The 27634-nt window shown below is 39.5% G+C and overlaps 1 protein-coding gene across 4 annotated transcripts; it reads left to right on the forward strand.

The window, feature by feature from the left end:
* Positions 1 to 27634, forward strand: LOC127635062 (phosphatidylserine decarboxylase proenzyme, mitochondrial-like). 4 transcript variants are annotated; one of them, XM_052114841.1, is made up of 8 exons: positions 1 to 90; positions 494 to 552; positions 5967 to 6121; positions 19956 to 20192; positions 23734 to 23872; positions 24070 to 24219; positions 24452 to 24612; positions 25533 to 27634. In XM_052114841.1, the coding sequence occupies exons 1-8, from the start codon at positions 26 to 28 to the stop codon at positions 25755 to 25757; spliced, it is 1191 nt and encodes a 396-aa protein (XP_051970801.1). In that variant the 5' UTR covers positions 1 to 25; the 3' UTR covers positions 25758 to 27634. The 4 variants fall into 4 exon arrangements, with proteins under 4 accessions (XP_051970801.1, XP_051970810.1, XP_051970818.1 ...); XM_052114850.1 differs by lacking the exon at positions 1 to 90 and adding an exon at positions 17926 to 18091 and having other exon boundaries at positions 505 to 552; XM_052114858.1 differs by lacking the exons at positions 1 to 90; positions 494 to 552; positions 5967 to 6121 and adding exons at positions 8494 to 8642; positions 17926 to 18091 and having other exon boundaries at positions 25533 to 27633.

Raw genomic sequence — 27634 nt, forward strand, 5'->3', positions numbered from 1 at the left:
GTCAATGTAACCGCATACAAGCAGCATGGCCGCGTTCCTGCGCACAGTGTTTCTCCCCCACCTTGCTGGGACACGAAAGCGAAATAGCAGGTAAGTGTGTGATGTTCATTTGAGCTTACATCAGAACCTCAGTCGGTAAATGTAGACAGCTGTATGTGTCAGGCTTTATTATCCCATACATACCACAAACAGGTCAAAGCGACTGAACCTGAGCCCAAAGGTTGTTAGCGAGTTGCTCAGATTCAGCCTCGTTTCAATAAGGGAGCATTTACAATCTATCTTAATCAAATTGTCCCTTACGTGCTCTTGATATAGTGACGATAGCATTGCAAGTAATCTTTTAGTATTTAATGCCATTGCTACGTTACTTGTATCTAGCTGCCTAAGCAACACTTAAGTAGTTGAGGTGTCAAGCTATACTATATTTGTAAATTACACGATTGCAATATTGTATATAGGCTAATGGGACACTGTGAAATTCTCTTGTATGTAGTTTGCTGCTGCGCAGTACCTCCGTTATAAGATGGAGTCCCCAGAAGTCATTCTCAAAAGGTATGTGGCATTAACTGTACATTTTCACCAACGTAAATCAGTTGTTCCTCGTAAGAGCCGATAGATGGCGCTATCAAGCTGCTGAGAATCAAATTTAAGGACGTTTTTTGTAAAAAAAAATTTTTTATTAAATCATACAATAACAAAGAAATGCATAACATATATATATATATATATATATATATATATATATATATATATATATATATATATATATATTACACACACAATCAACATTTAAACCCCACAACCCTCCATCCCCAACCCCAGTAAACAATCCCAAGCCACCCCATCTTCCCTGCACACCAGCTGACCTCCAACCCCTCAAATTAACCTGCCTGGCAATCATCACACAGGTCAGAACCCAATTCTCTATATGATTATCCCCCACATCAATGACCACCACATCGCCCAGAACACAAAGTCTGGGGCAAAACAAAGCCCTAGTGCCTACCATGTCAGACAAAATTCTGAACCACCAAAAAACATGGGCCATGTCACCATCCTCCGATTGGCGACAGGTGGGTGTGTTTTTAAGACCAAGCCCATACAATCTAGAGGGGGTCCAATAAAATCTATGCAAAATTTTGAATTGCATAAGGTGCACCCTTGCGTCTCTAGATGCAGACTTTACGTTTTTAAGAATCCTAGCCCACACCCCCACCTCTAATACCAAGTTTAAATCTTTCTCCCATAATCTCTTGAGAGAAGTTAAAGCTCCGTACCCCAGACTCTGAATTAGCAGGGAGTAATACACTGTTAGCAGCCTCTATATCCTCTTCCTGTTCACTGTGCAACGAGTCCGAATAACTACCGTAACAACTCTAGAAAATGGGCAAATTAATATTCATACACATGTAATTCTTACACATTTTTAAAAACAAACCGGCATATTCATCTCAATTACATCATGTCTGAAAGTTTTAATTCGTGAATGCTTAGAATTGCCAACAACTCATCCTCCATAAGCCCTTCTGTCATGCTTCAAGGGCTGAGAAAGTGCTCATTCATTAGAGGAGCAGTGTATGTGTGATTGCCTGCATGCTGCAAAAAAGACCGGCCCTAAATTTTACATTTATGCATTTGGCAGACGCTTTTATCCAAAGCGACTTACAATGCACTTATTACAGGGACAATCCCCTGAGCAACCTGGAGTTAAGGGCCTTGCTCAAGGGCCCAACAGTGGCATCTTGGTGGTGCTGGGGCTTTAACCCCTGACCTTCTGGTCAGTAACCCTGAGCCTCAACCACTGAGCCACCACTGCCCACCATCTAGGCGTGATCACGGATTTAAGACGAATATCGGCCGATTTTGATCGGCAGCTGATGAATCAGGACATCTCTATTCTGGACACATTTCTCCATACCGAGTGTAAATGCGAAATAACAGAGTGTGACTCAACTTCTCCGGTTAGTTTGATAGAGAGGCTTTGCAATGGTGAAATAGGGGCAAAAACTTCCTGTTGAATAGAAAACCAGGGAGGGGCCCTCTCAGGTGGAAGCGACCAATGAGCCAAATGTCTGAGACTGAACGCATAGTAATAAAACAAAATCTTGGGTAGGCCTAGCCCACCTTTGTCAATCAGCCTATGTAACTTATTGACAGGGTGTTTTGCAATTGACTGGGAAACTGCTACAGGGTGTCAATAAAGCAACTTAATCCAACCAATAAATGTACTCCCGAACCCATACATTACCAAAATCTTAAAAAGATAATCCCATTCTACCATATCAAACGCCTTTTCGGCATCAAGTGAGATGGCAGCGACCGGAGTCTGATCATTTGCTACTGACCACATGATAATGATGAAACACCTAATGTTATCAGAAGAGCTGCAGCCCAGAATAAACCCCACCTGATCTATATGTATAAGAGAATTTTGACAAAATGTATTCTAGCTGGATCAGGGAAATTGGACAGTAACTTTTACACTCGCTTAAATCTGTGTCCTTTTTAAGAATCAGACTGATAAGGCAGCCCTAAGAACAGCTAGGGCCAAACTGTCATGGGCAATCAGAGAGGCAAAGCGCGCACACGCCCAGAGAATCCACAGTCACTTCCAGGACAGCGGTGACACGCGGCATGTGGCAGGGCATCCAGGCCATCACCAACTACAGGACAACATCAGTTGCCTGTGACAAAGATGCCTCCCTTCCAGATGCGCTGAACGACTTCTACGCTCGGTTTGAAGTGCAGAACGACGTGATGGCGAGGAAGTCCACCCCTCCTCCCAAAGACCAGGTGCTCTGTCTTACCACGCCAGATGTGAGGAAAACTCTACGTAGAGTCAACCCACGGAAGGCTGCTGGACCAGACAACATTCCTGGCAGAGTGCTCAGAGGATGTGCAGACCAGCTAGCAGATGTTCTTACCGACATCTTCAACATCTCTCTGAGCAGCGCCGTCGTTCCAACGTGCTTCAAGGCCACCACCATCATCCCCATGCCAAAGAAGTCTTCAGTGTCCTGCCTCAACGACTACCGTCCCGTCGCACTTACACCCATCATCATGAAGTGCTTCGAGAGGCTCGTCATGAGGCAGATTAAGACCCAGCTGCCCCCTCACTAGACCCACTGCAGTTTGCGTGATCGTTCAAACCGTTCAACGGACGATGCCATCACCACAACCCTCCATCTGGCCCTCACCCACCTAGACAATAAGGACTCATACGTTCGAATGCTGTTCATAGATTTCAGCTCAGCATTCAACACAATCATTCCCCAGCACCTGATTGGAAAGCTGAACCTGCTGGGCCTGGACACCTCCCTCTGCAACTGGATCCTGGACTTCCTGACTGGGAGACCTCAGTCAATCCGGATCGGGAACAGCATCTCCACCACCACCACACTGAGCACTGGGGCCCCCAGGGCTGTGTGCTCAGTCCACTGCTGTTCACTCTGCTGACTCACGACTGTGCAGCAATGCACAGCTTGAATCACATCATCAAGTTCGCCGATGACACGACCGTGGTGGGTCTCATCAGCAAGAACGACGAGTCAGCATACAGAGAGGAGGTGCAGCGGCTGACGAACTGGTGTAGAGCCAACAACCTGTCCCTGAATGTCGACAAAACAAAAGAGATGGTTGTTGACTTTAGGAGAGCACAAGGTGAACACACTCCGCTGAACATCGACGGCTCCTCTGTGGAGATCGTCAAAAGCACCAAATTCCTTGGTGTTCACTTGGCGGAGAACCTCACCTGGTCCCTCAACACCAGCTCTATCACCAAGAAAGCCCAGCAGCGTCTCTACTTTCTTCGAAGGCTGAGGAAAGCACATCTCCCAACCCCCATCCTCACTACATTCTATAGAGGGACTATTGAGAGCATCCTGAGCAGCTGCATCACTGCCTGGTTTGGGACTTGCACCGTTTCGGACCGCAAAGCCCTGCAGAGGATAGTGAGGACAGCTGAGAAGATCATTGGGGTCTCTCTTCCCTCCATCAAAGACATTTACAAAAAACACTGTATCCACAAAGCAACCAGCATTGTGGACTGACCCCACACACCCCTCACACAAACTCTTTACCCTCCTCCCGTCTGGCAAGAGGTACCGAAGCATTCGGGCCCTCACGGCCAGACTGTGTAACAGCTTCTTCCCCAAGCCATCAGACTCCTCAATACTCAGAGACTGGTTTGACACACACGTGTCCTGAGTTGCACTTTAATTACTGTCACTTTATAACTGTCTGCTACCTCAATAACTGCTATGTGCATAGAACACTATCTCATAGTATGTTATGTTTACATTTTTAGAAACTGTCATCTTTTTGCACTACTGAGTACTGGTCGGCGCTGCACTGTCTATTGTCCTGTTCATTGTCAGTAATTTGTTTTACTGTCCCGTACTTTTTGCACATGTTTGCACGTGCACTTTATATAGGTATATATAGGTAGTTTATATAGGTATTTTATTTCGTTGTGTTGTCTCATGTGGTCCTGTGTTGGTCCTTTTGTTGTTTTTATGTAGCACCATGGTCCTGGAGGAACGTTGTCTCGTTTTGCTGTGTACTGTACTAACTGTATATGGTTGAAACGACAATAAAAACCACTTGACTTGACTTGATTCAGGCTTGTGTCATGGTTGGCGGAAGCTTTCCATACTTTAATGATTCCGTATAAACTTCTAACAAAATTGGAGCCAGTTCTGTAGCATAAGATAAAAAAATTCAGCGGCAAAACCATCTGGCCCCGGAGCCTTGCCTGTAGGTTGTCTCAGAATCAAGATAATTTTTCGTCAGTTTAGGGTGTTCTAATGGTTCCACACATTTTCATGAGACCACGTGACAACACTGTTAACGTGTAGCTTCATTAATGGTCCTGATAAAATAATGTAAATAATGAAAAGGAAAACTGTGATTACATTTTGTCAATGGAGTGGCCCCTTTTTCAGCCGTCTGCGTTCCGCTAGTGTTTCCCGTTCATTTCTTCCATAAGGATTTCATAAAATCCTTTTATGAAAGAGTTCTAAGACCTGAGTCACAACATTACAAACCTTTACCTGAAGCAAAAGGTATTTGAAAATCGGACAGGGGTACAAGCAAGGCATAGATTTGGCTTATATATATATACATGCATATATTAAAAAAATTCAGCATTACATTCTTGTGGCAGAAGAGTGAATCGTTGATAAGACGATGACGATTGATATAAAGCGGCTTTAGAATACAATGTATTGTTTACTACCATATTATTGATCATAAGTCAATCATTGGCACACAGTTCACAGCAATCCATTTCACAAGTGAATTTGTCAATCAGTTGGAGATTTATTATGAGTAATTGTTTAAGGACCCGTCAGTTTACATCTGCGTCAGACATGCTTGTGTCGCGTCTCTGGTGCATTGCATCATAAACATAAAATGTTTTGGTCACTGTATCAAGTTAAATATAGTTTAATACTTGGAACACATCTCGAGATCCCTTAGTTCAGATTTGTGCTCCAAGTATTTTGAACGCAAGAACGTTACGTGTTTTCTTCACTGTATAAACTGTGCATTGCCACACAGCTGAAATTTCACTTACTGCCCTCTGGAGTAAACAGGTGGTATTACAAGCTTTGCGGGGGCATTGCGATTAATTGTTTTAATTTTTTGAACACGTTATGTTTTTATAAAATTAATCGCACTGAATTAATGCGTTAAATCGACAGCCCTAATTTAAACCTATGGTACCTTACCATTTAGAAAATATCCAAGTTGCTAGTCTCCACCCATTTCCAATTCTCCATGTTTGATGCTAAATTACAGTTCTACCACTTATATATTTCAAAGTATTGAACCTGGTGTTGTATTTGAATAATAATTTTCATGTGTGTTTTGTAATGTCTGAAATTGAACCCTTAATATTTCCCTTAAATTGACTGCGACCGCAGATGAATAAATCGAATGGTGTTTTTCGGTTTACTATATCTTAGGATTTCCAGGACTTCAGGCCCGTGTACAGCCTCTTCCTCTTCTTATAGCTATCGGCGGGGGCTACGTTGGATACGACCAGTATGAGCGATATAGAGATCGGCAGCTGGAAAAGCTTGGCATTGCAGTGCCACCACGGATTGCCAATGAAGTTCAGGTAAGGTCTCCGTGTCTTATCCTGTCGGGTCACGGGTGCTCGTATTCCACCTCCACTGGTCATATTTTTGCAACCAGCACACAGTCTCGTATGTGTGAAAACTTACTCGCACAAACGCAGGGGCTGTTGCAAAACATCCCCATTGCCAAAGCTTTGTCTGCTGTATTCACAACCTTTTGCCCACATTCTAATTTTAGCCCTCAAGGTTGTGTGCTGTGAGTTTTATGCAACGCTTGAGTTTAGTTGGGACACTGATGGTATTACAGTGTTTGAAATGTCCTCGATGTCTCTGGATACTGACATAACTTTGATTGAATGATACAGTGGATAGAATGCTGTTGTCAGTCCTGTACATAACCGAAGACGAATTAAGCAGTCAGAAGTGGACTGACAACCGTGTTTAACTGCAGTGTGTACATGGTCTATCCTACATTAAGTGTTAGTCCACATAATGTTTGTCTATGTCACTGTGCATCTCGGCTGTGTCTGGATTCTTTGAATGACTTTTGGCAAGGATTGATATTATGTTAGATTGCAGTGATTTTTGGATTAATTTCATGATAATGCATGACATGTTTTGGTGAAAAATTAAGGGAAGAGTTTCTCATAATTGGAATAAAAAAAAAATGGCATACTTTTTAAATTCTTTTTATTCTTAGAATATTTTGTCGAAGGACGAGGTAATAAGATTCAGTGGTGTGTCATTAATCATTTTGCCAATGCTTTGTGAATGTGATATCGCCCTGCTCAAATACAAGGTGCACAAATACTCCTTTGGTACCTTTAAACCTGAATGTGTTAATGTGACACTGATTGAAATGTCAAATAACAAGCTCTTGGGGTGAAGGGCACGATTTTGGCAATGTGTTTTGTTTGACGACACTTGAAGTCCTTTGGCTATTCTTATTTTCTTAATGCTCTACTGTCGGAAAAAATAAAATCTACTGCCAGTCTAATTCTAGTCATTACACAATTATATTAAAGGCAGAGTCTATTTGCACTTAGTAAAACCATGGTTAATTATAATCAGATCAAACCTTTCTCTATGCTCCTCAACATTCACCGTGACCAAATCACTGGTTGTAAATCAACCAGTGCTATCTATTCACATATATTTATGATTATAAGTAGGATTAAAGGGAATACTAAAACAAGAAACAGGATTGGATAAAAGGGGGAATCAAACCCTGGTCCTTCCGCATGAAAAAAGCACATCCACACCGTCTGTTGAATCTACACCATTGCAGTGACACTTGAAGGTGCAGTTTGTCTTTATAATTTCTCTGTTTCCATAAGACTATTTGTGTGCAAATAGTCACTCCATTTAATAGGCTGAAAAACTGGGGGCTTGGGTAGCTCAGCGACTAAAGACGCCGACTACCACACCTGGAGTCGCGAGTTCGAATCCAGGGTGTGCTGAGTGATTCCAGCTAGGTCTCCTAAGCAACCAAATTGTCCCGGTTGCAAGGGAGGGTAGAGTCACATGGGGTAACCTTCTCATGGTTGCTATAATGTGGTTCTCGCTCTCGGTGGGCCACGTGGTGAGTTGTGCATGAATGCCGCGGTGAATTGTGTGAACCCTCATAACGCGCTCAACAAGCCACGTGATAAGATGAGCGGTTTGACGGTCTCAGTTGCAGAGGCCATGATTTGGGCAAGAACCTGACAGATTTGATAAATCTATAAACCGAACACCCATTTATTTCTGCTGTAAATTGTCCCTTTAAAAAAAAACATTTTAGTAACTGTAGCACATTCATTAAAATTTCCTATGTCAACAAATTAATTTAGTTGTCCAGCAAAATAACTGAGGTGCAATGTTTTATTTTCTCTTATATGTCCATTAGAGCTGGTCAGCTCATCTGGTTGTTTAAGAATCACCTGAGATTCTGTTACGGTGTCACTGATATCTGATTGGACGGTTTTTGCTGGAGTGATTTTCCTAGTGTGCTGTAATGATTTATCTCCCTCATTCAAGAGATAAACATTTGCCTCCAACGTGGAGTTGTCTGATGGTGACTCATTGTGACCCATTGATGACCTGGCGCCAGACAGCACTACTTGCACACCAAGTTCTCTGATGCAGTTAGTCACGAAATAAAAGAAGGTTTCAGTTTAACAGCTCAGATTCCAGATGCCGGTTTGATTCAAATCCAGAAAGTGAATACATTCTGACACAACGATCCCTGATGTGAGGAATGATGAAATATCAAGTGACTGCAAGACATAATGTTTGTAAATTCACTCCCTGTGACTCACATTTTTGTGTGCAGTACGCTGTTAGGTTGTAAAATGTGTAGGGAGTGGGATGGCCAATATGACGGTGACTGATTAAATAGGAAGTAAAAGCTTCCGCTCAGTGGTCTGGTTAATATTCAGTGATTATGAAATCCCCTCGACTCTCTTGTCATTCAACATCTGAATACAGAGACTGTGAGCTGTGAGAAGATTCTTCTACTGAAAACTAGAGGAAGAACAACAAAAGACCTCCCATCGTGTCATTCTTTAGACACTTTTAACTGTAAGTCAGTTATTTCAAATCTGATCTTGATTTATATCATAAAATATGATAGTACCTCTTATGTTTGATTGTTATACATTTTATCTGTAGATTTAGCAAGAGGAAAGTGTCGATATTTTTCACGATTTGTTCATTGTTCTTCGGGAGGTCTGTGGAACTGTTATTTTGGATAGGAAATTGTATTTGTACAAATCTTGAGATGAGACAAGGCAGGAAGGTTTACTTCCTGTTTTACTGGAAGATGACATGCTCCCTTTCAGGGGACCGCAAATAGACGTATGACTCGCAGTCGTTTTACTTGTTTTAGTGCTTACATGATCATAACAGTAATATACATTGGTTCATAATAGCAGTTACAGATTTTCAGATCCTTCATTACTTTTTTTTTTGCATTCATTTCTGCGTGTCATACACAACAAATGAGCTACACAGCCGATTGAAATGATGGATGCTATGTAGGACTGGGTATCGATACTGATTTCCCAATTCGATTTGGTTGCAACTCACAACCTTTCGATTCCCATGTTGATTCATATGGGTATATTTTATTTATAATGTCCCTTTTACTTGCATTTGAAATCAATTCGCTCCAGGTAATGCAGATAAAAGGGACCTTCTCACTAGGTACATTATGAGATATTAGTTTTACAAATTATATTTTATGCGATTTTCATAATTTGTCACATTTTAGCTTTTTAAAAATGAGCAAATCCATTTGAAATTGTTGCAGATATATTTTTTTTAGATCTTTGTTTACATGTTTAATTTGTACTATTTACAAGTATATTTACTTTGATTTGTTAAACGTGTGCAAATTGTTTTTTCTGTTTTCTTAGGGAAACCGGCAGTTCTGTAAAGAGCGAATGTAAATGAGCACATATTAATGTGTAGGGCTGCAACTAACGATTATTTTGATAATAGATTAATCTAACAATTATTAGAACGACTATTCGGCGATTAATTATTAGCTCTTAACCAGTTATTCTGCTTGTGCCCCGACTTAAAAGGTTGTATTAAACGTGCTTGCTAACAATAAAGAGGACAAAATCATCTTTTAAAAATACCTCTAAATGACATTCACTGAATTAAAGGGGGAAAATACTTTTTATTAAGTTTAATTGAAGAAATTCACTGCAAAAAAAATCCTATTGTTATCAAGTGTTATTGTCTTGTTTTCCATTTTAAAATGGTCTAAAAATCCTTAAAACACGATATATTTAATTGAGAAGCAACATATTTAGACTTGCTTTAAGAGAATGTATCTTAAATATACAGTAAGTGTATTTTGTATATAAGTGTATTTTTTTCACTTGGTCATACTTATCCGAGTGCAGTAAAGACAAAATACACTTATATTCAAGATCTATTCTCTAAAAGCAAGTCTAAATATCTTATATGCTGCTTCTCAGGTGAATGCATCTTTTTGAAGGATTTTTAGATATTTTAAAATATTTATATTTTTAATATTATATTCAACATTCTCAGATAACTTGTTTTTCTTCTGCAATATAGCTGCTAAAGTAAATGTATGTTGTTTTAAGTGAGTTTTAGATATTTTTATTGGAAAACAAGCCAAAACAAATCAAAACATGTTTTTCTGCAGTGTATAATGCGAAGACTTCCTATCTCACCTTTCTGTTCACTTCAGTCCATCCTTAACTCACAAAAACAAAGTCTCTCTTATTATTAAAGGTGCATATTGTCAATTTTCTTCACGATAAGAAATACACAGTAACATATTTTATGATTCAATAAGTTGCGAGTCATCGCATTACAATGTAGCTGCAGCAAGTGTGCGCTGGAGGGACGAGCATCCCCGCGACAGAGTGTGCCTCAGCCGGATACAGTTTCAGTCTCTCCCCCTCAGATCGGGACATTCGCACAACTCATAGAAGAGGTGCTGACCGCACAGAGAATTGCCAGTTTTGGAGTTTGTAGTTATTTACATGATCTGCTTCTGTATTATTTGAACTTTAATAAAGCTGTAACACATTAAATAACAGCATTTAAGATGTAACTTCTTTAAAATCTCCGGCTCCTTTTATTCCACAACGAGAGTGCTTCTATATTTACTTATTTTGTATTTTTGTATAATTCCCTTGTACTTTGCGATCTACATAAGCTGAAGCTGTTTGGAAAGTTTAGAGTGCATCTGGACTGTGATCAGTGTAATTCTCAGTCAGGCGCGAACTGCAGTGCTGCTCTCGCGCATCAGCATTAGAGTTTAATGTGATCACATCAATCTTGTTTATTGAAGTTAAGTTATATTTGTGGTTAAACTATTTTAGCGATATAAAAGCAGTTTTATTTGTTTGTTTTTTTGTTTTTGACTCGGAATACAGTATTCACGTGAGATAAAGTTGCAGCAGTTGTGGGCATTGTTGCTTAAACTATAAAATATTAATTGGAAGTGGGGCATCATGAAATTGAATTTACATGAGGAGAAAGATCGCATTACATTCAAATGGAAATGAATTTACACAGAACAGAACTCAAATGATAATTTGCTGATTCGTTCAGATTTATTGAACAGTATGTGTATGTGTTTGTGCATCCGTAACGGCCAGACATCTTTTTCGTGATATTATTTTATGTTGCTTCATAAAAGCAAAACGATTGTGTAGATAAACGGGCCTTATTTTCAATTTGTCGATTCTACAACTTTGTAGTTGAGGATCTTTTTTTTATAAATCAAGTAACCGTGACAGCCCTAGTGCATTTTTCGTTTTTGAGGAACAACTGACTAAAGAACAGAAAGGGTATTAAAAGTGACTTTATTCAATGACAAATGGATTGCGTAGATTTTATGTTTGGACACACCTGGAACGTGTCAAGCCAAACTTTTACTCTCAACTCGGTGCTCGGGCTAATCAAAGACTGTGGCAAATCTGGTCCATAAATGGAATTCAGCATCTACCAAGCACATGCTGACAGGATTGTCTGTTTACAAACCCTTCCCTACTCCCCATCCATTTCTTATTGCTGCCTTACCAGCAGCACCAGGACTTTGAATTCAGTAGCGGCTTAGAGGAGAAGGTGGACCCATCCACTAGCCATCCAATCAGACTTTAGCAGCCAACACGTGACGAGCAGGGGGGCCCCGGGCCGAAGGCACGAAGGGAGCGCGAGAAGGGCTAAAGCTTGTGAAATGCACTAATCCTCTCACAGTGATCATGTGTCAGCCAAGCCTGAAGAAGCAGCAGCAACAACAGAAGGGACCGTTGCGGAACGGTGTGGGGAAATGGTGAGATGCTGCAGGTCTTTGCAGAGCTCTCACACTTGCTACAATCTACACAGAGTCAGGGTTGATGTGCGGCACCTCCGACTACAGGGCTCCTCAGCGGGAGCGACAGGGGAGCCCTCAAACAGCACTGGAGGCCCTGGAGCCCCTGGGGGCTCGTCTCAACTCAGCCACCGGAATCGATTCAGGTACTGGCAAGGAGTGTGTGTGGTGGTAGAACTGGTCCATATTGAGAATGCATGTGGATGACAGGTGAATTTAGCTGTAGCGGAGCTGTGGAGAGTGTGGCGGAGAATGAATTGGATTTAGAACAATTGTTGACAGCGCACTTGGTGTGAGTGAGAACAATTGTAGGATCAGTAGGGCTGAAAAGTGGGCGAGCGAGATGGGATTATGGAGACCTTGCACGAACAGTGGGCTTTGAAAAATGTGTTTCATGTGAGTGGATGTTTTTGTTCCCCCCCCCCCCAGAGACCCCCACAAAGCTCTGCGACCCTGTTTGGTCTAATTGCGATGCAACGTTAAGCATTTGCTAGGGCAACATTGCAAGTGATCTGAATCGCTCTTCATCCAAAGCAAAATGCACAGTCGACAGGGCTCTAACCAGAGCAGATGCTGTTCCCCGTGTGTGAGCGAAAGAAACTGAGAGCCAGTGATTGGCCAGTGTGTGTCTGCAATGAAGAAACAAGGGGGCTTTTTAGAAAAGAGTGTGCAAGAAACATTGGCGGATGCTAGGAGTGTGATTTCAAAGAATGTTTAGCGGTGTCCTCACGGTTTGCATAGCACACTGTTAATCGCATTTGTTCTTCAATGACTATTAATCTGTGCTGGACAGGTTGGGGGAAGGCCAGGAACACTTTAAATCCTATTGAATGATAACCTCATACTGCACTCGTAAAAACCAACAGTCATTGTGCAGATCCATTAAGATGCATATCTCAATAACTGTATTTGCTAACCGCTAGAATGAGGTTGCATAATATGCATCGCAAAATGTGTTTGTCGTGTGAAAGGTTAGAAGTGCTTGATACGCATAAAAACAGAGACCCATACAAAAGAACACAGTTGAACCAATAAAATGTTCCATATTTGAAATCGAAGATAGTTGCCTCATCAAAGATATGTGTAAACTGTAAAAATAATGACAAGTGTATAGCCAATCTCTCTCTATGCTGGTGGTGGAAGCAGATATTAATCTCTTAAATTAGATTACATCAACATTCAAACTGTGAAAGGAAACCATTTTTGACTACTAGTTATGTTGAAGTCAGATTATGTCCACTAACGAACTAACCAGATCAGTCTTGGGATTTTAAGAATCGACGTTGGAATAGTTCATATGTAGACCATGATTAACCATAAAATCTGTATATTTGTCCAGCCCTAAAATTTTAATAATAAAGGGTTTGTTAAAAATCCCTAACCTTGCCAGTGCCCCCATGTCAAGATGCCTGCAACCATCATAGGAGCAGACAGAGAAGTACATTTAAAGTAATTTGAAGCAGAAGAAATAGAAATAAACCTTGTATAAATTGTCAGCTCTACGCTAAGCTAAAATGCTATTTCTAGCCATTTTACATGCATAATTTTTTTTCATCAAGAAATGTTATGTTGGATCATAATTTCTTTTTTTCTAGTAAGATCTTTGATATTAGGGCAAAATCGTGTACTTAAATATAATTTTTGTATTGTTTTCCTGTAAAAATATCAAAAAATCCTTTAAACAAGCAATTTGATTGATCTTGTTTTAGAAACAACACTGCATAAGATATTTATGTTTTTCAGAGAATGTATTTTTAACATGTGTATTTTGTCTTACTGTACTGGCAACGTCCTCTTTATGAATACCATTTATCAATCAAATACTTAACGCACGGCGCACCAATTTCAAGGGAGAGGCACACATGTGCTCAATAATGGAGTATTGAGCTTAATATTAGCAACAGCATTCTCTAACAAGAGGCGCACACCAAGCCACAACATAATAATGATTAAGAAAACGTATATATGCCATCTTATTGGCCACCTATAATTACAACGCATGCAACCTTTTTAACTCATAGTAATTGAGATAGATACATACATTAAAAATTCACTTGTCACACTGGACCATTTAAAATGAACCAGTGAATTTAAAAAATTGCTTCAAACTTCTTAAAAGAATCATGAAGGAAATGGTGACCATTTACAAGACCTGTACATGCTGATTATAGCCTACTGTTTACATTCTAACCTAAAACCTTACTGTAGCCTATCATTCATTTTACCCATTTATTGCATTAGTCATTCCAAAGAACAGCAAGTTTGTGGGTAAAAACAGAATGTTAGGGTGTATTGACTAATTTAAACATTTGTCATAAGCCTGTTTATTTACATATTTTAAAATAAAAAGAAATTAACAAATTTGGTGAATCTTCGGTTGTCTTTAAAAAAAATTATATATCAGCAAATATTAAATATTAAAACAGCAATTGGTTTTATTTGTGTACAGGGGACATTTAAGGTATAATAGTTGCCCCAGTCAAAATGGTCTAGAACCACCCCTGCTGTGCAGTGATGCAAATCATTACTTCTTGATTGTGTTCTGCTCACATCATGGCCCATGTGAGCAATATTGTTTTCCCGAACTGAGACCATCAGATAGGATGGGTAGTACTGGTAGAAGATGCTCTCTTGTGCACCATTGTGAGTATATCTAAAACACATAGGTGACTGACTGTTTGTGTATGGCTAAGTCTTCTCCGCCCATAGGTCAGTGCAAAGTTTCATCCTGATTAGGATGGACAGTGTTATAATCTGTAGATCACCCACATGGCTACAATCCCACTGTCCCTGTCAACTCTGCTGGTGCTGTCATTACTTTCAGGGCCAAATATGACCAACTTTACTGACACACTAAAGCTAATCTCACTTTAGCTAGAAGCACAAGCTCTTGGTGTCATTCTCTATAAAAAGCATCAAGGAAATGCAGTTAAACAAGGCGACTTAGTGAGTTCATCAGCACGACCAGGATAAAGGTGCAACATGTTTTGTGTGCTCCCCTCCCTTCCAGTCTGTTTTGATCTAAACCAAACACCAGTTATCTGCCCTCACTGATGCTAAAAATAGCGCAATGGTGACAAAAAAAAAAAAAGATTACTGGTGGGTTTAGTAGTTCTGTTCAAAGGTCCCACTTCACGTGAAACACTTGATGGAGGGCCAACAAACCGCACACACTCGCATTAGTTCAATAGTTTTATGTTGATAAAAAAACTTCGTCATCCTCTTGCTCACTGTGATATTAAGGACATTTTATTGAGGCCGCACCAGTCCTATCACCATTTCTAGGGCAAGTGTAACAGGAAGGTTATGATAAACCTTAAATAAGACTAAAGGTGTTAAGCAGGTGAAAGCAGCCTTTGCTTAGAGAGAGTGGCTGATTTGAAAGGAACTGAGCTGAATGGAGACGAGACTTGGTTATTAATCAAATGAGCAAATTTGTGATGTTGAACATGTGAGCTCCTCTGTACAAAAGGAGCTCCGATTTCTTTGCTTACTATGATGCAAACCTTTTTTTTTTTTTTTTTTTACATTTTAAAATCCTGCTGTGAAAACAAACATGAATCATCAGGTTTTGTTTATGCCACCTCAAGTTCATTTTGTCATTTAAGTAAAAGAGGGACATACTAAATAATTATCTATTTCATTTAAATATAATATATAATACATTTTTCAATTCAACTTTTCACTTTTTATATATATATATATAATATATATATATATATATATATATATATATAATATTGGGGTGGAATATCTCCAGAACATGAAAATGCCAAACACAAAGACGCCCATACAAAATACAAGACAGAATAAACATGAAAACATATTTGAAATAGGAAAGAGATAGAAATTCTCTACTGTAAAAAAATATATATATATATATATATATATATATATATATATATATATATATATATATATATATATATATATATCACACTCACCTAAAGGATTATTAGGAACACCATACTAATACAGTGTTTGACCCCCTTTCAGCCTTCAGAACTGCCTTAATTCTACGTGGCATTGATTCAACAAGGTGCTGAAAGCATTCTTTAGGAATGTTGGCCCATATTGATTGGATAGCATCTTGCAGTTGATGGAGATTTGTGGGATGCACATCCAGGGCACGAAGCTCCGTTCCACCACATCCCAAAGATGCTCTATTGGGTTGAGATCTGGTGACTGTGGGGGCCATTTTAGTACAGTGAACTCATTGTCATGTTCAAGAAACCAATTTGAAATGATTCGAGCTTTGTGACATGGTGCATTATCCTGCTGGAAGTAGCCATCAGAGGATGGGTACATGGTGGCCATAAAGGGATGGACATGGTCAGAAACAATGCTCAGGTAGGCCGTGGCATTTAAGCGATGCCCAATTGGCACTAAGGGGCCTAAAGTGTGCCAAGAAAACATCCCCCACACCATTACACCACCACCACCAGCCTGCACAGTGGTAACAAGGCATGATGGATCCATGTTCTCATTCTGTTTACGCCAAATTCTGACTCTACCATCTGAATGTCTCAACAGAAATCGAGACTCATCAGACCAGGCAACATTTTTCCAGTCTTCAACTGTCCAATTTTGGTGAGCTCTTGCAAATTGTAGCCTCTTTTTCCTATTTGTAGTGGAGATGAGTGGTACCCGGTGGGGTCTTCTGCTGTTGTAGCCCATCCGCCTCAAGGTTGTGCGTGTTGTGGCTTCACAAATGCTTTGCTGCATACCTCGGTTGTAGCAGTGGTTATTTCAGGCAAAGTTGCTCTTCTATCAGCTTGAATCAGTCGGCCCATTCTCCTCTGACCTCTGGCATCAACAAGGCATTTTAAGCCCACAGGACTGCCGCATACTGGATGTTTTTCCTTTTCACACCATTCTTTGTAAACCCTAGAAATGGTTGTGCGTGAAAATCCCAGTAACTGAGCAGATTGTGAAATACTCAGATCGGCCCGTCTGGCACCAACAACCATGCCATGCTCAAAATTGCTTAAATCACCTTTCTTTCCCATTCTGACATTCAGTTTGGAGGTCAGGAGATTGTCTTGACCAGGACCACACCCCTAAATGCATTGAAGCAACTGCCATGTGATTGGTTGATTAGATAATTGCATTAATGAGAAATTGAACAGGTGTTCCTCATAATCCTTTAGGTGAGTGTGTGTGTGTGTGTGTGTGTGTGTAGTATATATATGTATGTATGTATATATATATATATATATATATATATATATATATATATATATGAAACCATAAACTGCTACATTAAAATGTATTAAAGGCAACTTTAATTTTAAATTGAGACATTAAAACTCCCTAAACTTTTCCAGCCTGGTCTCATGAATATTACATGACCCTGCCGACATTTCTTCAAAACCAAATTAACTGTTATAATGGAATAATGTTAACACAATTTATGTTTTATGTCTCTTGTGGCTGTACTTTTTACGATCTTTTTTAATGTTTATGGACCTACCCCCATTCACTGCCATTGTAAGTGGCTTATTGTAATAATTTTCTTTTTTTTATAAATGTGAGATGATTCTAAATTATTCTCTGTGGTAAACAACATTTAGTTGCTTTGGATGAGAACATCTGCCAAATTCATAAAAGTGAAGTGTAGTGATAGTCATTATTTCTCTATTACAGTGAACATGACTGTTAGACAATTATGTTTATTAAATCAGCATAACATTCTACCATGATATACTTTACCATTCAAATATATTTTTGCTTTGCATTCATGAGCATTAATACAGGAATGTAAATGCTTAATAGTAAACAATGCAAAAAACTTGCGCTTTATTAGCTTTGTTTTCAATTAATTTGCAAGCATTTGATTTCAAAGTTTTTTTTTTGGTGGGTTGAAATATTACCTGGACATGTTCATGACAGGTTTGTGATTTCACCCCATTGCATCTCTGGACCCTTTGTTTCCTTTATTCTCTATATGTGTCTAGCTGGGAATTTTGTGCATTGTGGCATCATAGCTGTGTTGTGCAGGTTGCAGTTCCCACAACTGGCCTTACGGCGGCGTCTAGGACAAATGAGCTGCATGTCCCGGCCTACCGCCCGCCTTCGATTATGGCCTCTGTCCTTCCTCTACTACATCCTGCCCTTCGCAGCACTCAAACCTCTTGCCAAAGTGGGCTGGAGGCCAACAAGCAGAGTAAGTACAGGTGTAAACATCAAATAGAGCCCAAAGACCCTGTATGATGTGTGTGTTTGTGTGCAACATCTCACTATCCAGAGACATCGATATCCATCAGTGTATAGTAGCCCATTGGGTTGTTCAATTCATTATGCACAACTAATGTCTGAGATTATGGCAATATTATGGGCAACTTTGGGGGATTGTTCACTTAATGTAAATTATCTTCATTATTTTACCTCCATGTCGTTTCAAACTTGTTTTTTTTTCTTCATTCCATGGCACAAAAAGTAGAAGTTAGGCAAAATATAGGTCTCAGTCACCACTCACTTTCATTGAATGGCGAAAAAAAATGAATTTAAAGTGAAGGGTGATCATGCAGATTTGGAAATGTGAAAATGATGATTGAATTGTAGTTTTTGGGTTAACCATCCCTTTAAGATAGAACACCCTGGATAACACTGATCTGGGGGTCATATCTCTGTATTCATAACCCAGCGAAAGGAAGCTGTAAAACTGATTTGAGGTCAGCAGGAAAGGGCTGCTGGTATCAGCAGATGGCTGCTTGCATATGGACACTCTGAGCTCCATTGGGGTTGACGTGAAAAGAACCATTGTCCCTTGATGCTGCACTGAACTGAGGAGTGCTTTGTCCCTTTGAGGGCACTGTGCCACTGTGGTTCTGACACCACTATTGTTCAGTTCCCACAAAAATTGCCAGTCAGCCCATGCTGATGCTTACAGGAGATATAGTATCTCCAGTGGAAGATGGGAAGTTCAAACAGAGGAAAATGTTTTGTTTTGTTTTGTTAATGGAAATCTATAATTTTTCATATACAGCACTTTTCATTTTGCTGCATGACTAAAAATTATGAAGTCTCACGCAGGAACTGTACATACCATGATATTATGTAATTGCAGCACTGATAAATGCAGTACAAACATTAATTTGTATATTATTAGGTATTTTATACTAACTAAAATTAGTTGCACTTTGTCTCTTGCCAGCCCCTCAGAAAGAACATTAAAAACATACAACCCTTATTTTCCTACCCATATCCTGATTCCAATTCAACACAATTTAGACGTAATGTAATATAATGAGATTAAACAAACAGATAAACCTTGCCTTAAAATGAAACTCTACTTTAGGTTCATGGTCTCTACTGGGTCAGGCAACATCCTGCCTACACTTCCTGCTTGTTAAACCCATACCTATCATCTACAACCCATGACCCTTTAAGACCCTGTGAATTGGAGTGTGTCCACATTTAGCTTTCTTTCAGATGGGATTGAAGCTGGCTACAGTAATCCACTTACAGCTCCTGCCCTGCATATAGAGGTTGAGATACAGGGCAAGAGCTGTCTATACTGAGTCTATACTGTCTGAAGCACTGATCTAGTATCGCTCCATGCCATTACCGGTAATGATCAGCAAGCTACACTGATACTGGACATATGCCACTTAGAGGGTGATAGAAAGCCACATACAGGTGCAGGACATATTACATATGACATCAGTTTCCAAGTTGGAATTCTGGTGGGGTTAGGTTTGCATTCTGTTGCACTTGTCCAGTTTGGAAATCCAACTCAAATGGATCAAATCAATACACCAAACACTCCCACAATACCTTTGATATGTCCTTAATCTAATGCTTCAAAATGCATTAAACCATAAATCACACATCTGGCAAACTGGAATGCAGCGTATCTTTTCAGAGACACTTTATTCACTGGAATTATAAATGTGACCTCACTGTATGCATGGTCACAAACAGCAACTATAATACTAAAAGTGGAGAGTCAATGGTTTCCTGATCGTAGAACATGGATGTTTGGCTTCTTTGTGCATGGTGTCCTTACTCTCTGTCTCTGGGTGTAGGTTACGATCTACAAGTCCATACCCACACGACTGCTGTCCAGAGCGTGGGGTCGGTTGAACCAGGTAGACTTGCCCACCTGGTTACGGAAACCTATCTACAGACTGTATATATGGACGTTTGGAGTCAACATGAAGGAAGCGGCTGTGGAAGATCTACAGCACTACAGAAACCTGGGCGAGTTTTTTAGGCGGAAACTCAAACCTCAGGCCCGTCCAGTGTGCGACTCGCACTGTGTGGTAAGTATGTTTTGTAACTAAAGAAAAATACATTCTTTAAATGATAGACATTCTTGTTATCCTAATAGGGGTGGGCACTGCAGATTCATATAGCAACCTTTCAGCTGAATGTCAAACATGGAGGAAACTCTGCTTTTGGTGGTTTCACAAACCCTTACATAATTATGTGATTGTCTACGATTACATTGACCGCAGAAAGCAGCTTATTGTGAGGAAGTTGCGTTCCCGTTTACATGCACCGTGTAAGCGGCATACTCTTTACTTCCATATATATGTGGCTTGGTCAGTAAGCAGCTTTCTCCACAGCAACGTAATTTCCCCGTGACGCTTGTATAAATAACAAACATGGCATCCTATGAAGTCTTCGCTATTTTATTCTATTTCTATTTCAGGATATTCAGGAGTTTTTGCTGTGTTTTTCCATCATGACCTGCAGCGGAATTGCATTGCAATAGTGGGGTTTACCTCTTACTTCAAACTCCGGGATTCCCCCAACGTATGAGCGCATATACACAAACGTTTGGGAGAGTTGGGTGTTTTACTTTAGTGTGTATAAATGGGTATAGTTTAGAGTGTATGTAATTTTCCCACTGCACTCCCAGAAATGGCAAATACTTTCCGCTTTGTTTACTTGTTGTTGGGCTCCATCCTATGTTTGTTGTCCGTTCTGTTCACCCCTCAAAAACCTGTAAGAACGCTGCTTCTGCCTTTGACCACATAAGCCGCATTCTCCGGGAGAAACCCAGATGTGTTAGACTGTGTTTATTCATGGTATTAAGATGCGTCTTGGGTGTCAGATCGCATTTGGTCAGGTGAGACACATCGCTGTTTACACATGGTTGCTTAAATGTGTCTCCTGTGACCACTTGTGATTGGATTTGGATGGGAGGGACTCTGTTTCATGATGACATGCATACATCAATCTCTTATGTCTGTGTGTTACTGTATGCCATTAATGCACAACAAAGTCAGAAAAGACAACAAACTGCACACTTCTCTCTGAGATGCAGCTGAAATTTAATCTAAGCACAAAAGCAACATTTCGAGCAGAAATGTCCATTATTTTACTGGATTGCCTGTATTATCCTGAGCTGCAGATGTTCGTGCTTCTCATAAGTGTCTCTGCATGTTGATTTCAGACACACTGAAGAGGATCCTTGAAGTTCTCATGCTTGTGTATATATTTGCTATTTAACGTTTTCTGATCGGACAGTTATTTCCTTTTAAAGACGCCCGTAACCAGCAAAGTTTACACTGTTTTAGTGCAGATGTTGATCGATAGGTAAGGGGTGGCACTTCAATGCTGTCCGGGACGCATTCAGGACGGATTAGAGTTTACACATCAAATGCATTGCGGTCACATGCGTTTTTGACCACATTCATGTGTGGTTTTTGTGATCCGATCACAAAACGTTTTAGACCCCTTAAGACCTGTATTTAGCGCTGACTGCGTGTGATCGTTTCACCAAATTGCGTCTTAATACCAGGTGAAAATGGGGTCTTAAACTGCTTTCTCTTAATCCCTTAAAGGGATAGTTCCCCCAAAAATGACAATTATCTCATCATTTACTCACCCTTATGCCATCCCAGATGTGTAGGGCTTTCTTTCATCTACTGAGCTCAAATGAAGATCTTTAAAATAATGTTTCAGCTCTTTTGGTCCATACAATGCAAGTGAATTGGTGCCATAGTTTTGAAGCTCCAAAAATCACAAGTCAGCATAAGAGTGATCTATAATAATTAATTGGTTTAATCAATATCTTCAGAAGTGATATGATAGGTGTGGGTGAGAAACGGATCACTTTCACATTCTTTTTCTTGTGTTTTTGGTGATTTCAAATGTTATCCATACCGACCGCTACTGGACAGGTAGAAGAATTTCAAGCACACACCTATCATATCACTTCTGAAAACATGGATATTAACTAGAGCCCAACCGATATGGGATTTTTTTTTAGACCGATACAGATTTTAGAGGGGGGGAAATTCACTGATTACCGATATGGTGGCGATTTAGTTATTTTTTGAGCTGGAATGAAAACAGACCTTTTCTATGTGGATTTTGCACTGATATGACTATGCAAAGGTACTCAGAAGACTGCTTTCTTAAATATTTTTGTCATTGAATATTTGACATTAACCATTGCCAACAAATTCTAGAAATTAACACTTTAACACAAAATTGTATGAATAAATATCAGTACTGTATGTTCAGTATCAGTCAGTTGCTGACAATTTAAATAAATACAACTAAAATAAATATCTAAATAAACATCAGCAGTATTGTTTAGTATCATTCAAATGCTGACTATTTGAATACAGTCTATTAGGGGCAAGTTGTAAAACAAGAATCATTTACACCTGCCAGGTCAAGAGATAAATGCTGCACCAGTGTTGCACCGTATTCTGCTTTTCATTTTCAGGGGAAACTTTCAACGCTGGAAAACCAGACTTTTAAATATTACATTTGGAAATGCAATGACTGGAATTGTTTGGTTGAAGGGGCTACCAAATTGCGGATCCTGAACAAAACAGATTAGTGAATTGTTTACACATTAGCTTTCACTCAGCTGCAAGGTATGTTAGTAGATATGTGGTTAGCTAGTTAGCTATAAACTTGTTGTCAGGGAGAGCAAAAGATGGATGTTATTTACTTTCCAGCATTGCTTGTAACCAACTAGGTAGCAACATAGCATGAAATTAACACTCGCCAGACACAATCCACCACTGCACTGTTGTCTGCTGAGATGCTGTGATGTTTACCTTTCAATCTGCTACATTACTGACTGCACTGGCAAACTATAGCTGGCTAACAGCACACAGATGTGATAAACATGAGTGACATGGTTGTCAGGGGCAGGGTTAACGTTATATTAGTTATATTGAAAAGGGAAAATGTTGTGGTCATTGTTTATTAACTTTCCAGTATGTATTTCACAAAATAGTTAGCAACTTACCGTGAAGACACCACTTAACTCTGCACTGTCTGCAGAACTACCGTCAGCTCAGCTCTGTAAGCAATGAGTCAGAGCGCAATCTACTGGACAAACTACGTTATGACACCAATTCTAAATCACCCCAAGCATTGTTTTCTGCATTATATGTTCTGAAAAATGTTTTCATATCTGCGCGTATCAGAAAACATATACGCCGATACTGATATATCTGTGAAAGTCTAATACCGATATATTGGTCAGGCACTAATCTCAACACTGGAGTCATATGGATTAATTTTATGATGCCTTTATGTGCTTCTTGGAGCGTCAAAATTTTGGCACCAATTCACTTGCATTGTATGGACCTACAGAGCTGAGATGTATATCTAAAAAATGTGTTCGTGTTCTTCTGAAGAAAGTAAGTCATACATATTTGGGATGGCATGAGGATGAGTAAATGATGAGAGAAAATTAATTATTGGGTGAACTATCCCATTAAACGGTGCAAGTAAACATCGGGTTTACATGACATTTCAGAAAGCCACTTTGTTTTCTCAAGTGCATGTAAATGTGGTCGTTGACAAATGTGGTCATTCACCCTATAGATTAGCCCTGCTGATGGCAAGATTCTTCATTTTGGTCATGTGAAGAACTGTGAGGTGGAGCAGGTGAAGGGAGTGACCTACTCCCTGGAGACGTTCCTCGGGCCACATACCTGGACTGAGAGTTTCACCGTTAACAGAAGTGAGTCCATATACTAGTGGTTCTCAACCTTTTTCAATACAAGGCCCCCCCTTGTATGTATGTGTATGTGATTATATATTATACACATTTTTATGGAATGGTTTGCAGAAAATGTACCTTCACCCTGAAAGATATAACTGAAATAATAAAGTGTCCTGAGATATCTCACATGTTTTCATTACTTTCGTCCTATTCAGATGAGGATGACCCTGGCACGTTCCAGGATTCCCTAGTCACTAAGGAGGGGAATGAGTTGTTTCACTGTGTAGTGTATCTGGCTCCAGGAGACTACCACTGCTTCCATTCGCCCGCAGACTGGAGGGTGGCACACAGACGACACTTCCCAGGTCAGTGGCATTTTAATCATATGTTTCTCTCTCTAGGTGGTGTTTTGTTTTGCTTTCTGAAAATATGTTTTGCTGTCTTTTAAATAGATTTATAACAAGGTCTTATAAGCTTAGGTTTTAAGCGTCTTTTCCAATCGGATGGCAATTAACCATTTCACGATACTATCAGTGTGTGGTTACATAACTAAATCACGAGGCTTGTGTGGTCTGATGTATGTATTTTTTGTTCTAGGTTCTCTGATGTCTGTAAATCCAGGAGTTGCACGTTGGATTAAGGAACTTTTCTGCCATAATGAGCGTGTGGTCTTGAGCGGGGATTGGACACATGGCTTCTTTTCACTCACAGCTGTAGGAGCCACAAATGTGGGATCAATACGCATCTACTTTGACGAGGTCAGAACTCTGTTTTCATTTTTATTGTAGACTAAATAGTTTATCAAAATGTAACAACCTCAATATTTTGATCAGTGTGATTATAATTATAGAGATGGCGAGCAATGTCGACATGCCTTCAGACTGTAGTAGGATTGTGTAACAATGTGGGTTAATGGGTGAGAGAATTGATAGTGGTCACCTGCTTGCTTTCATTTGACTTGATGAGAGTGACATTTCACTTGCAATTCTGCAACCTCATGACCCTGCTTGTCTAATAATAATACATTTCTTAAATTGCATACGTGCACTTAATCTAATGGGTTTGGAATTTCTTTTCTCTTTTTAAAGGTTCACTAAGTACCAGATATTTTATTTGTATTTTTTCATATTTATTTAATTTCACAGTATAATTGCTTCATTCTGTTCTGTGGTTGGTAAAAGATGGTTGGTATGGGTTAAACCTTCGCAACGGGGCCAGCAGGTGTCAGTGTTCAATAAACACCCACAAAAACAGTCCTTTTGTACTCATCATAGCCCAGTCCATTGCATCACAAGTGCTACGCTCTATCAGTTGAGCTAATGCACAATTTGATCATGCTTGAACAAGCTTGTACATGTAGTTGGGTAAGCAGTGCAATCATTAAAATATATAGTCTTCTAGGTCATAAACTATGCGTTGCCAAGGATTGGCTGGGTTGTGCCGGGGCCCACCAAAATTAGAACCACCCAGAATTTTAGTAAAAATTCGTAAAATCTTCTTCCTGAAAGTGTGAAAGAATGGTTTGAATGAGGCGTGTTTCGGGAGGTAAGGAAAATTCATAGAAAAAAAATGTGGGTGAAAATTTGGCCCATCCATTTTTTAGGCACACCCAAAAGTAATTTCCTGGCTATGCCCTTGTTTAGCACTTCACATTAACTAAGTTGGATTTTCCCTTTAGGAACTACGCACCAACAACCCTCGCTACAACAAAGGCTCTTACAATGACTTCAGCTATTTAACGAACAACAACCAAAAAGGTGTGACGATGAGGAAAGGAGAGCACCTGGGCGAGTTCAACTTGGGCTCTACTATTGTACTGTTATTCGAAGCTCCACAGAATTTTACCTTTAGTTTGCAACCAGGCCAGAAGATCCATTTCGGAGAACCTCTCGGGACAATGTAATGCTGACGAGAGGGGAATGGATTTTGTTGCTGGACACTCTAATCTGTGTGCTGATGCATTCAGGGTTTTAAGGACTAATACACTCACATTTGCAGAGATGTTCTCTGTTTAAACTGAGATATATGTGTACTCATATGTACTCACTCAAACCACCACTGTTGCATTATTGCCATCGGGTTCTCCCAGTCATTTTTAGGGGGTTTACACACTTTCGTCCTTTTTGTTGTAATTTTTTTTTATTTTATTTTTTTTTAGGCAAAGCTTAGACCATCAAGTTGTAAAGTTTTGTGTACCATGAATGCCATCCAGATTTTTTTGCTCTAAATTATTTTTCTATTCTGTTAAAGGGTGGTTGTTGTTTTCTGTGTTTGGCCATATTGCCTTTGGCTGGAGTCAATGTTGAAGGGTTTAAAGAGTCAAGGATATTTCCACCGTTGACTCCGCAAGCATGGGGATACACCTCCCACTCGTAAATAAGGAATGTACAAGAGATCATGGCTTTTTCTTTTATCAAACCTTCTTTACTTGTTACCAGACTTTCGTCTCTCTCTTTAGAATAGTTACGCTCTTTTAATGATAAAATTATTGTTCTGGAAAAGTCAAACAATTATCACTGCCATTGTTCTCTAATTTTTGAACTATGCCTTTGCTTGTTGATCAGGTGATTAGTTGGGAGATCAATGTTAAGTATTACGCTAGTAGAGAAAGCTGTACTTGTTTTTGTTTTTGTCTCAATTTGATGAGTGCCAAAAACGCAAGATATATTTTTACTAACGCTCGTTATGTTTGTTTTTTGCCCTTTTGATATGAATCAAAGTTCTTTTGTGATCTTATGGCTTAATGTCTGTTCTTGGTTTTGTTTTTTTAAACAAGCATCTGGAAAGTTCAACATACTCTATACTGGGATAAAGATATTCCCAATTTCCCCCGCTCTGGTCCACGCATGTGAAGATAAGGGGAATGACTCTGGTAGCAGAAGTAAGGGCCTCTGGGGTAGATTTGTTCTGAATGTGTTAACCAAACTGTTTTTCTGTGCACACAAGTGTGAAAGTTATTAATTAAATTAATTTAACATTAATTACAATCTAGTTCAAAGTGAAAGAAACTTTTCATTAATACATTTTAAATATTATTTAAATTTTGTGTATTGTCAAGTCTAAAACTAGGAAAATGTTCCATGTTGTTACCTTTGAGTTTTGTCATGGTAATAATACCATGTTTGTTTGTTTTTATGATGATTTTTGGTGTTTGTTTTTTTTCAGGTTCCTTCTCCCTTTGACCAATGAATTTCTATGAACTTTCCAACTGATTAAATATTGTAGAGCTGAACATAAGTCCAAGATTTTAAGATTGTATTAATTTGCATATAATTTCCATAACTTTTCCAGTCATGGAAATCAGAATAAAAAAATTCCCCTAATATTTTCAGGTTTTCCATGGCTGTGGGAACCCTGTTTTTAGATATGTACCATAGTAGCACTATGGTATTCTATTAAATATCCTGGAGTACAGTGTAATTGCATGAATGTGGTAATAATTTACTGTACTATTATGGTATATTTATCAAGTACCATGGTGTTACCATCTGATACTACCATACCATGGTACCACTGCAATACTTTGATTCTTGACCAGGAAACATAGGCCGAAATATATATTTTTTTTATTTACCCCAAGCCAGCCTCCGCGACCCTCTCACGCTCACACCAGAACCCAACTTATCCACCAAGAGTAAGCCAGGGTTAGCAAAACCAAGCATAATGCAGTGGTACACTGGCAAGGAGACAATAGGCTATTCTTTTTTTAATTTGAATGGATGTCTATGCAGGAGATGCTGAATAAACTGCTTTGTGAGGAAACAGCTCATCACTGAATTA

Source organism: Xyrauchen texanus, chromosome 4 (assembly GCF_025860055.1).
Source record: "Xyrauchen texanus isolate HMW12.3.18 chromosome 4, RBS_HiC_50CHRs, whole genome shotgun sequence".
NCBI lineage: Eukaryota > Metazoa > Chordata > Actinopteri > Cypriniformes > Catostomidae > Xyrauchen > Xyrauchen texanus.

Excerpts from the sequence above, each read along its gene's own strand:
- LOC127635062 (XM_052114835.1), top strand. The coding sequence starts at position 11,884 with ATGGTGAGATGCTGCAGGTCTTTGCAGAGCTCTCACACTTGCTACAAT. Across the intron at positions 18,092-19,955 it reads GCTGGAGGCCAACAAGCAGA|GTTACGATCTACAAGTCCAT; the intron begins GTAAGTACAGGT and ends CTCTGGGTGTAG. Across the intron at positions 24,613-25,532 it reads TACGCATCTACTTTGACGAG|GAACTACGCACCAACAACCC; the intron begins GTCAGAACTCTG and ends TTTTCCCTTTAG.